The sequence below is a fragment of the Humulus lupulus genome, chromosome 4 (genome assembly GCF_963169125.1).
Source record: "Humulus lupulus chromosome 4, drHumLupu1.1, whole genome shotgun sequence".
NCBI classification, from domain to species: domain Eukaryota; kingdom Viridiplantae; phylum Streptophyta; class Magnoliopsida; order Rosales; family Cannabaceae; genus Humulus; species Humulus lupulus.
This window is the reverse complement of record NC_084796.1, coordinates 96113839-96124755: the sequence shown is the minus strand read 5'-3', so window position 1 is coordinate 96124755 and position 10917 is coordinate 96113839. Positions and strand designations below refer to the sequence as shown.

At 42.5% G+C, this 10917-nt stretch overlaps 1 protein-coding gene across 1 annotated transcript; it reads left to right on the top strand.

The window, feature by feature from the left end:
• Nucleotides 1-1180: 1180 nt before the first annotated feature.
• On the top strand, nt 1181-1824 carry LOC133832398 (probable receptor-like serine/threonine-protein kinase At5g57670). Its single transcript, XM_062262747.1, has 2 exons — nt 1181-1482; nt 1559-1824. The coding sequence occupies exons 1-2, from the start codon at nt 1374-1376 to the stop codon at nt 1822-1824; spliced, it is 375 nt and encodes a 124-aa protein (XP_062118731.1). The 5' UTR covers nt 1181-1373.
• The last annotated feature ends 9093 nt before the right edge of the window (nt 1825-10917 follow it).

The window sequence follows — 10917 nt, the reverse complement described above, 5'->3', positions numbered from 1 at the left end:
AAATTAATTTAGAGTAAATTAAACAAATAATGGCTAAGTTCAGCGAGGGTGGATACAAATCAATGGACCGAGTTCTGTATTAAGAGTTTAGGGGGCCATTGTGGTGGGAACGATTTTACTGATCACAGCCCTCCCTCGATATGGTTAACTTTGGAGCAGCGACAAGTTTCGAGCCTGAGAATTAAGTCATATAGGGTGGTTAGAAATAGACTTAGAAAATAATAAAGATGGCCTAAAAGTCTAAGTATAGAAACACACCCTAATTTATAAAGATGACTTACATAAATTTTCATAAGAAATCATAACTGATAGGTCCGAGTTATGTTTGCTTAGACTAAGATTTTACCTTAGAAAATATTAGGGTAAGTTCTAACATGTTTTTCTCGGCTGTTAGAACTTTGCTGAAGATGTCGCTCCAAAGGTCTACACGAACTAACGACAATGCCCCCAGCACCACAAACGAGACTCACAAGGTCCCTCCAGTCCGAAGAAAGGGAAAACATACTACCAATGCTACTGCTAAAAGAAATGCACCACCTCCGGTTGAAAATGACACTGAAATTATACGGTTACGACAACAAGTAGAAGAACTACTGCAGCAACAACGACAACCTCAACCGCAGCCTCAGTCGTATCCTCAGCCAGCGGCTCAAGCACCTTAGCAAGAGTATAATGGAGGATATCCATATGAGGGGATGGTCGATGGAAAATTACGTGCCCTATCCAGCTCAGTACATAGAGCCAGTCTACGAGCATTTCCTTAAGCAGCACACTCTAAATTTTGAAGGGACAACCGACCCTTTTGAGGCTGAAGAATGGCTCAGGAATGTAGAGACTATTTTGGCACACATGAACCTCAGCAACGCGGATTGCATATCCTGCGTTTCTTCTCTACTAAAGAAGGATGCCAGAATCTGGTGGGATCTGGTTTAGCAAACTCATGATATCACCACCATGACTTGGGCTTGATTTGTGGAGCTGTTTCACAAAAAGTACTACAACTCGGTAGTCATCACTACAAGAGTGGAAGAATTCACTACAAGAAAAATCCCTTTTCACAACACATGGCTATAAGACTATTGAAAAAGTATTATAAAAGCTAGGTAAAAAAAATAGAACATAAAATGCGCTACAGTGTAAAATTGGCGGGATAGTGAATTTATTTAGAGGGAAACTAAAAACATATATCTTTATTTTTTTCCTACTTCTTTCTCGTGTTCTCCTCTATCTCGCCCAAATCACTCTTCCTCTGATAGCTTCTCTCATCTTTATCATGTTCATTTTCTCTTACATCTAGATTCTAATTAGTGTAGAGCTCAGCAAACATGGCAGTGGTGAAGAAGCAGCAGTAGAGAAGAAAGATCCAAACCCCAATGGTGAAGAAGATTGTTGGAGTTGTAGGAACCGAGTCTTTTCAGAGACCCATTTGGAAATGCTTCTCTTTTGAAGAAATCTGTGAGGGCACCGATGGTTTCAGCTCAGGTTAGCTTATTCTTCTTCTTGCCATTTTTGTTCTGTTCTTTTGGATTATAATGGTGTTTTGTGATGTGGGTATCAGATAATTTGGTTGGAAAAGGAGGCTACGTAGAGGTATATAAAGGAGTTTTGAGAAATGGAGACGAAATAGCTGTGAAAAGGCTCACGAAAACAGCTTTGGATGAGAGAAAAGAGAAAGAGTTTTTTACTGAGATTGGAACCATTGGCCATGTCCACCATAGAAACGTTTTATCACTCCTTTGTTGTTGTATTGAAAGTGGTCTTTACCTCATTTTCCAATTCTCTTCCATAGGCTATGTTGCTTCTCTTCTCTATGGTAAGATTTAACACACCAAATTTTTTTGGTTTTCTCATATTTCTGGGTTTTCTTTCTTTTGTCAGTCTTTTGAGATTTTAATGGGGATTTTTTTGTGTTTAGGTGAGAATTTGGCACCTATGGATTGGAAAACACGGTATAACATAGCCATTGGTACCATTTTTGTTTTCTTGAAGCTAAAGACAGCCAAATACCGAAGCCAATATCTGAAAAAAAGAAAAGAAAATAAAGGAAAGGGTCACACTACAATACTCCAATTTCACTCCTCTTCAAGCCCTAACCTAAGGCCCTTCTCTTGCTCCGACTTAGCCCTTCACCTTCACAATGAATAAGCAACACGCTAACTGGTCCCCCTACGACAACAATGGCGGATCCTGTGTGGCAATCGCAGGATCCAATTACTGTGTGATCACTGCCAATACTCAGATGTCGACTATTTATAATGTTCTTACTCGGGATTACTCGAAAATTTGTAAACTGTACGCTTCTCTCCCACTCTTAATAGATATTTACTTGCTAAGATTTCACCTAGGAGAGTTTTTTGAGTTGGAAGCACAGGTTTTAGGCTGAACGAATGATTTACTAAACTTATTGGACTGTTGGGTAATGATTATAATTATTTCCTTGAAAAAGGGTTGTAGTGCGTTTGTGGTCGCCAAATTCGTATTTGAACTGTGGCAGCAAACTCAATATACTGAACATTTAATATTTGGTTTATGTAAAAGTAAAGTTGTAGTTCTGAGTTCCGTTTTACACTTTGTTAAGTGGAACCTCATTTGGATAATTTGGTAGCAAGATATATGTATATATGTATTTATGTGTGTGTTTGCTGATCGCCCTAAAGAAAATTGTTGCTTATTTCAATAAGCATTAATAAAATGAATCTTTTCCTTTTTTTGTGTTGCTTGATGATTTTATATCGGACTCTTTCACATATGAAAAAAGCTTTTAGATTGGCTCCTAAGATTCTTGATGTTGTGGTTTAATTGCTCTTCTATATGTTTGTAATTTATCTTAAACTTATAGAGCTGATAAATCCGTGATGGCTTCATCTGGTTTTCAAGCTGATGTGAGAGCTTTACAGAAGCAATTGGATGCTAAACATTTGGTAAGGCTTCAAGTAGTAATACCAAGTTGAATAAACTAAGATATCTGCATACTTTAAAATACTTTCATGAGTGGGTGTGAGGTATTTGATTGACCATCTAGGTAGCTGCCTTCCTTTTCATTTTCATCTATTTATAACTTATATCATATTTCGTCAAATTTATCAACATCAACATAACAAACAAATGAGCTGCCCTGCTATGGCCCAATTGTTGTCAAACACTCTCTACTACAAAGGTTTCTTTCCTTACTACTCATTCAATGTTTTAGGTGGTCTCGATAATGAAGGTAATCGATAAAACTCTAGTGTTGCCTATTTGATGACCTTTCTGCATGCTAATTAGATGTATTTATTTCAATAGGCAAGGTTTGTGTCTTCACATACGTTTTTGTTGGTTCCTACGAGAAGGTTGGATATAGCTCTCAAGGTTCTGGTTCAACACTTATCATGCCTGTTTTGGATAAGTGTCTAAAGGCTCCCAGCCCTCTTCTATTGCCTGCTCAGGTATATTCTTTGACCTCAAGTTTATATTACCCATTCATATATGGTCCTTACTCTGCCTTTGTCTGATCCACAAATCCTTTGCAATGATAGGATGCTGTCACTCCACTTTCTGAAGCAGAAGCAATTGATTTGGTGAAAACAGTTTTTGTTGCTGCAACTGAGAGAGATATATACACTGGAGACAGGGTTGAAATTGTCATCCTACTGATTCGCCTTCATTTTTTTATATAGCTTAATAATACTCAACACCATTTTTAAAACTGTCCAAAAAGGTCTCTTTGAAATATGCTATACCATTGGAAAATTATTCAATGTATAAAATAAGTCTTTTAAAAAGTTGAAAACTGATTTTAACCTTTAATACTAATATACTAACCAATAAATTGATTGATGAGCCAATGTTGTTTGTTTATGTGCAGGAGGATACCAAACAATGGAAACCCATGTGCAGAGCCTATGGGGCAGTTAGGGACATGGAAAATCCACCAACAAGCAGCGAATCAATCACCTTGAGATTCCAAGCTACAGCTAGTTTAGGGTACACTTATTGGGTTCGCTCTACCAATGCCATACCCAAAGTCTGGAAGTCTGGGGCTGCTTATGAGGCCACTGCTAAACTCATCACTAAATAAATTTAAATCCATATATGGATATTACATGTATCTCTGATAATCTCTGATAGTGTATAGGGCAAAGGTAAGTTTCTTTGGTATTTTTTTAATGAATAAAGTTGTCTGGGATTGTTCTAAAAGTTTCAAAATATATGGATTAAGTTCATTTTGTATTTTTTTTTTCTTATTAGGTCTACCATGTTTTTTTTTTTGCATTTAAATACTGTATATTTTTTTGTGTGATCTTTGTTTATTAACACGATGAGAAGCATTTGGGGATAATCTGAGTTTTTCTTCTCAAGTCATAGCATTTTTTATCCAAACATTTCTTGGTTCCATGTAGTGCACCAAATGTTTTTTTTTAGATTATTTAAATTTTGTGATTTATTTTTTTTTATTTTTTTTATTTAAATGTTAAGTAGGGTGAATTGTTTTATTTAAATGTTGTTTATAGTTGTTGTTTGTCTTATTTGATTGTTTGTTATTTTATTTAATTGTTAAAATTGTTTGGTATAATCTTTTTGAATTTAATTGCTTGTTTGGTTATTTATTTTAATATGTGAATAATTGTGTAACATGTTTATTTTACCATTAGTGTTACATTTTAAATAAGTGTGACAATTGATGTGATTATGTGAGATTTGGTTGAATGCACTAAGGTGCATGGTAGATAGCAATGTACCCTAGAGATCTAGTGTGTGCAAGTACATGGCAATAAGGTGCACATGTGTGGATTTTCTACACATTTTAAACTACCATATATTTTATATAATTGATTGATTTTATTTAAATGAAAGAAAAATAAATAAAAAGGAAGAAAAGAGGCAAGTAAGTGGCGTGTAGCACATTATGGGATTGATTGATATGTTTTCCAAAAAAAATTTAGTGAATAAAGTTAGATTGGATAAGATAATCAATTTGGGGAAATTACCATTATTCCAATCAATTATCATAAAAGAAAAATTAAAATAAAATTAAAGGAAAATAGAGAAGAAAGGAAACTTACCATTTCCTTTTAGTGGTGGCTTTATGGAAATGAGAAGTTAAAAAGGGGATTAGGAAGGTGTTATCCCAAAAATCAAAAGTGAATGACATGGCAGGCATTAATTACGCGTGGCTGACACCTGGCAGAATCTATGTTCGGCTATCGACCAGGAAGACATTCAGTATCATGCGATCGGTTTCTTTATACGACCAGCCTGGTCGTACGCACATTATACGCGGAGGAAATCTTAGGCAGTTATGATGGAATCCGAAATTATCTCCCATGATTTCCTGAGTATCCGATTATTTAGGAAAGAATATCTGTAATAAATCAATGTAAATCTTCCCTGAGCTTATAAATAGAAGAAGAGGGCTCAGGGAAGAGGATCCTTTTTTCTTTTCTGACTTTCAGATCACTTGAGATTAAAGTTGTCAAACTAGTTATATTGCATTGTTCTTTAGAGGTTGGTGAAACTCATTGAACCCTAGTTCTTTGATCACTCCTTTGGATCTCATATCAATAACAATCTAAGTGGACGTAGGTTATTACCAGATCCTGGGGCCGAACCACTATAAATCTTGTGTTCTTATTATTTTCGTCATCACATTCTTTTCAACGTATTCTTCCACGTCAAGCGTATTTTGACTCCGTGTTAGTTGGCCAAAATCTGGGTCAACATTCTGGTGCTTTCATTGAGAGCTTGATATAGCATCATTGAGAAAACCAATGGCGAAAACTACCAGGAAAACTGGACAGGCGGCCAGCGCTGCACCATCTAACCCGCCTCCTCCTCCCAACGTGGCTGAGGATGAGCCACATTTGGAATTTGAGGAGGAAATGGATGACGCGACGCTGAAAAGTACCCTAGGGGCATTGCATGAGGAGTTGTCCAATCTGAGGGCTGGCCAGGAAAGTGCTGCCGAAATTATGGCGTGGCAGCAACAAGAAATTGAACGGCAGCGCGTGGAGCTGACTGAAAGGTAGGCGGAGATGGACCGTCGCCAGAGCGAGGCCATGGCAGCCCTAGAGGCAGCCTTGCAATTGGCTAGGAATCAGGCTGCACCTGCCTCGCAGCCTGATCAACCTGCGAATGGGCCACCCCACAGGGGTCCCAATCCTAGCCCGCCTATCCAACCCTCGAGTCCACAAAGGCCCGAGCAGCCACCAGCGCATCGGGACGATGACCCGCTAGGAGACCCTGAGGCACATCCTCCATCCGAAGCTGGTCGCGGCAATCCCCCGCAGCAGAGGCAGAATAGGGCCGGTCAGCAGCCTCGCAGTCCTAGACACCATAGGGGTGATAAGCCAAACCCTCCGAGCAGAGGACAGCATCATCCTGGCAACAGGAGGAACTCAGAATTAGGCTCTGCGGTCCGAGGCCCCCCACGGCATGGTAGTGCACGGGGACCTAACGACCAACGCAGACCACCCTCTAACGCTCGGGAGTTTCCAGCTCGGGAGGGCAATCGAGGGAACAGTCTATCCTACCATAGCCAATCAAGATTCAGAGATGGCCATGGTTATAATGAGGCCGACTCAGGGAAAGGGAATGTTGGTCGGAGGAATGAAGAAAGAGGTGGAGGCAAGAGCCAGCCACCTCAAGATGACCAACCCGACAGACGGGATGCTGGGGGGCAGCCCAAACAAAATAACGTCTTCGATCGGCTCGGAGATAGCGAGCAGTAGAGGAGAGACGAGGACTTGAGAGATGTACTCAATGATCACCACAAACGGCACGGTGAGTACGTCCCCCCAGCACCAGAGCCCACGGCGATTCCTAGCGCTGTGCAGGCCCAGATAGATACCCTCAACCAAGCAGTGCAGCAACTGGTCGGGGGAAGAACGTCTTACATCGACCACAATAGAAGGAAAGGCACTCCTTTCGTCCAGAGGATAGCTATGGCAGAAACTCCTAGCAAGTTTAAAATGCCTACGCTTCCAAACTTTGATGGGTATGGTGACCCGGTATCTCACGTCGACAAGTTTATGATACAAATGGACATTCAGAAAGTGTCCGAAGACGCTCGGTGCACGATCTTCCCTGCGACACTTTCTGATGCTGCACAGGAGTGGTTTTTTAAATACCCTCCTGCAAGTATAGTTTCCTGGGAAATGTTCGTAAAGGAGTTTTACGGACAGTTCTACGCGGGTCTTGTGCACCCGACTAAGGCAAACCAACTGGTTGAAATACATCAGCAAGATGGAGAACCACTGAAAGACTACGTCCAGCGCTTCATGCGAGCAGCTGCTGGAGCAAAGACAATGGGAGACGAAGGCAAAATGATGGCCATAACCGCAGGGGTTAAGATCCGCACGCCTCTTTGGGAAAGCCTCCGAAAACATGGGGTTAGAACCACCCAGGAATTTTTGGATCGGGCTGATCGTTACATCAAGCTTGAAGATGCCATCGCTGACGAAGAGAAGCCCCCAGGCAAGGGCAAAGGGACTGCCGAGACCGCCAAAGCCGCCAATGGGTCCAAGCCCAATGGCAACGGCAAAGGGAACGGGAACGGCAACGGCAATGGCAAGAATGGGGGGAAACGGCCACACAATGAGCCTTCCACCTCTGGCAATAAACGAGCCAAGGGTAACCGTTATGAACCTCGGTTCACTAACTATACTGCCCTAGTTGAGTCTCGGGGAGAGGTTTATCAGGCCACGAGTTCCAGCGTGCCTTATAAGAAGCCTGCCCCCATTCGAAAGGATATTTCGAAAAGAGACACTACCAAGTTCTGTCGTTATCATAACGACTATGGACATGATACCAACGAATGCAACCAGCTGAAGGATGAAATCGAGTTCCTTATTAGACAAGGACACTTGAGAAGATATATACGGGCCTCAGGGAATTCCCAACGAGAAGCTCCAGGTGGCAACGAGCAGGCACCCACGCACCAACGCTCGCCACCTTTGTAGCCTGCCCCCGTGACTGGAACATTGTTGACCATCTGTGGAGGCCCGCACCTCGGAGGAAACAGCAGAAAAGCCAGAGAACGATACGTTCAGACTCTACGCCACGACCAGGACATCGAGATGATGACCGTGGATGACCGTGCGCCGAAGAAGGCTCGGTCAGAAGAAGGCGAGATAACCTTCTCTGATAGCGATGCCCAACATGTCTGGTTCCCACATTCTGATCCGCTGGTCGTGGATATCCAAATGGCCAACATGATGGTGAAGAGAGTGCTGGTCGATACAGGAAGTTCGGTGAATATCCTGTATAAGTCTTCGCTGGAGCGCATGAAGTTGTCCGTTAAGGACCTGGAGCCCTGCAACCAAACAATATATGGCTTCTCTGGTGAGGGACTCGCCCCCGCAGGGTCAATCAGACTACCAGTGATAGTAGGTACAGCGCCTGCTACCAGGACATTACTCGCTACTTTTATAGTATTCGATTGTCCTTCGGCGTACAATGCTGTCATTGGGAGGCCTATACTGGTTTATCTACGGGCCGTCACCTCTATGTGGCACTTAGCCATGAAATTCCTGACAGACGCAGGGGTAGGACGCATGTTGGGAAACCAGAGGGAGGCTAGAGAGTGCTACAATGCCTCAGTCATGAAGGCGAAAAAGGGAACGTCAAAGAGCACTACCTCAGATAAGTTGCAGATGGCAATTGATACACAAGCCCAATCCGGTGATGAAGTCACCAAATAGGGTGTTGCCCAAAGTGAGGATAGAGATTTAGATCCTCGGTTTGGGGATTTTGAAGAAAACGTTGGACCCGTCGAGGACCTGGAAGAGGTCCAACTTGACAAAAAAGACCCGACCAGAGTCGTGAAGGTCGAGAAAAACCTAGAACCAACCATGAAGCATGCACTGGTGGAATTTTTACGGAAGAACCAGGAAGTCTTTGCCTGGTCGCACAAAGACATGGCTGGGATAGACCCTGCAGTTATCAGCCATGTCCTGAACATAGACAAGACTTTTCCACCCGTGCAACAAAAAAGAAGGCTGCTCGATAAGGATCGATCGAGAGCCTTAAAAGAAGAAGTTGAGAGGTTAAAGGAGAATGGGTTCATCAGGGTGGCGTTTTATCCATCGTGGGTCTTCAATCCAGTGCTGGTACCCAAGCCTAACGGCAAATGGCGAACCTGTGTGGATTTTACAGACCTCAATAAAGCCTTCCCAAAGGATTGCTTCCCACTCCCAAGAATCGACCAGTTGGTCGATGCTACTGCAGGACACGAGATCCTCTCCTTCATGGATGCATATTCAGGCTACAATTAGATTAGCATGCATCCCCCTGATGAGGATCACACCAGCTTTCGGACCGATACGGGCTTATACTGTTATAAAGTAATGCCCTTCGGACTGAAAAACGCAGGTGCGACTTACCAGCAGTTAGTTAACCACATGTTTAAAGAATTGATCGGAGTAAACATGGAGGTATACGTGGACGACATGCTGGTAAAGTCTAAAAAGGCAGAAGGACATGTGAAGGATTTACAAGAATGTTTCGATGTATTGAACAAGTACTAGATGAAATTAAATCCTCTCAAATGTTCCTTCGGAGTTGGATCAGGGAAGTTTTTTGGTTTCATTGTAAATTCAAGAGGAATCGAGGCCAACCCCGACAAGATAAAAGCCCTGATCAACATGAAATCGCCAAAAAAGATCAAAGATGTACAAAGTTTAACCGGGAGGATTGCAGCCCTAAGTAGATTTATTTCAAAATCAACAGACAAATGCGTCCCTTTTTTCAATCTACTAAGGGGCAATAAGAAATTTGAATGGACAGGAGACTGTGAGCAAGACTTTTAGGCCTTGAAAGCCCATATGGCACAGCCTCCCATTTTATCAAACCCAGTCGAAGGAGAAACTTTGTTCATTTACCTGGCGATCACTGAAGTTGCTGCTAGTGCGGTACTAGTACGAGAGGAAGAAGGCGTACAAAAAGCGGTTTACTATGTAAGCAAAAGGCTGATCAGAGCAGAACTGAGGTATCCTCCCATCAAGAGGTTAGCATACTGTTTAATCTTGGCCTCGAGGAAGCTACGCCCTTACTTCCAAGCCCACCCAATCACAGTTTTAACTGGCCAGCCCCTTCGGCAAGTCCTCCAAAAACCAGAAGCAGCTAGGCGTCTATTAAAATGGGCAGTCGAACTTGGCCAGTTCGATATCACATATTCACCACGAGCAGCAGTAAAGGGACAAGTCTTGGCCGATCTCATTGCAGAGTTTACCGAACTCCTGGAAAGCGAGCAGTGCAAAAAGCCTAGTGCGCCTGAGCCTCAAGATGAAGCTCCTTCGTGGAAGTTATTCACAGACGGGTTGTCAAACGATTCTCACGCAGGAGCAGGAGTGATCTTGATAATGCCAGAAGGGCATCGATTTCACTGCGCCATCAGGTTCGACTTCACCGCGTCAAATAATGAAGCCGAATACGAAGCACTCCTCGCTGGATTGAGAATGGCAAAAGACATGAGCATAAAGGCACTTGATATTTACAGTGATTCACAGCTGGTAGTGAATCAAGTTCTTGGGGAATATCAAGCATGAGGCCTAAAAATGGTGGCCTACTTGAATAAAACTAAAGACCTGTTAGCCCAGTTCACGAAGTATACCCTCCAGCAAATACCGCGGGATCAGAATTCGAATGCGGATGCCTTAGCCAAACTCACAAGCGCGAAAGATGCTGACACTTTGAACATTGTTCCAGTTGAAAGATTGAGTGAGCCAAGCATACGAGCAATTGAAGCCAGTATGGAAATCCGAATGGAAGATACATGCATGGCGCCTTACTTTGAGTATCTGACAAATGGTGTGCTACTGACAGATAGAAACAAGGCCAGAACTCTTCAAAGGCAGGCTGCTAGGTACATACTGGTCGATGGTATTATGTACCGAAGAGGATATTCCATGCCACTACTCAGATGCATTATGCTAGAAAAAT

Coding starts and splice junctions, on each gene's coding strand:
- LOC133832398 (XM_062262747.1), top strand. CDS start 1,374: ATGGTGAAGAAGATTGTTGGAGTTGTAGGAACCGAGTCTTTTCAGAGA. Junction 1,483..1,558: donor CACCGATGGTTTCAGCTCAG/GTTAGCTTATTC, acceptor TGTGGGTATCAG/ATAATTTGGTTGGAAAAGGA.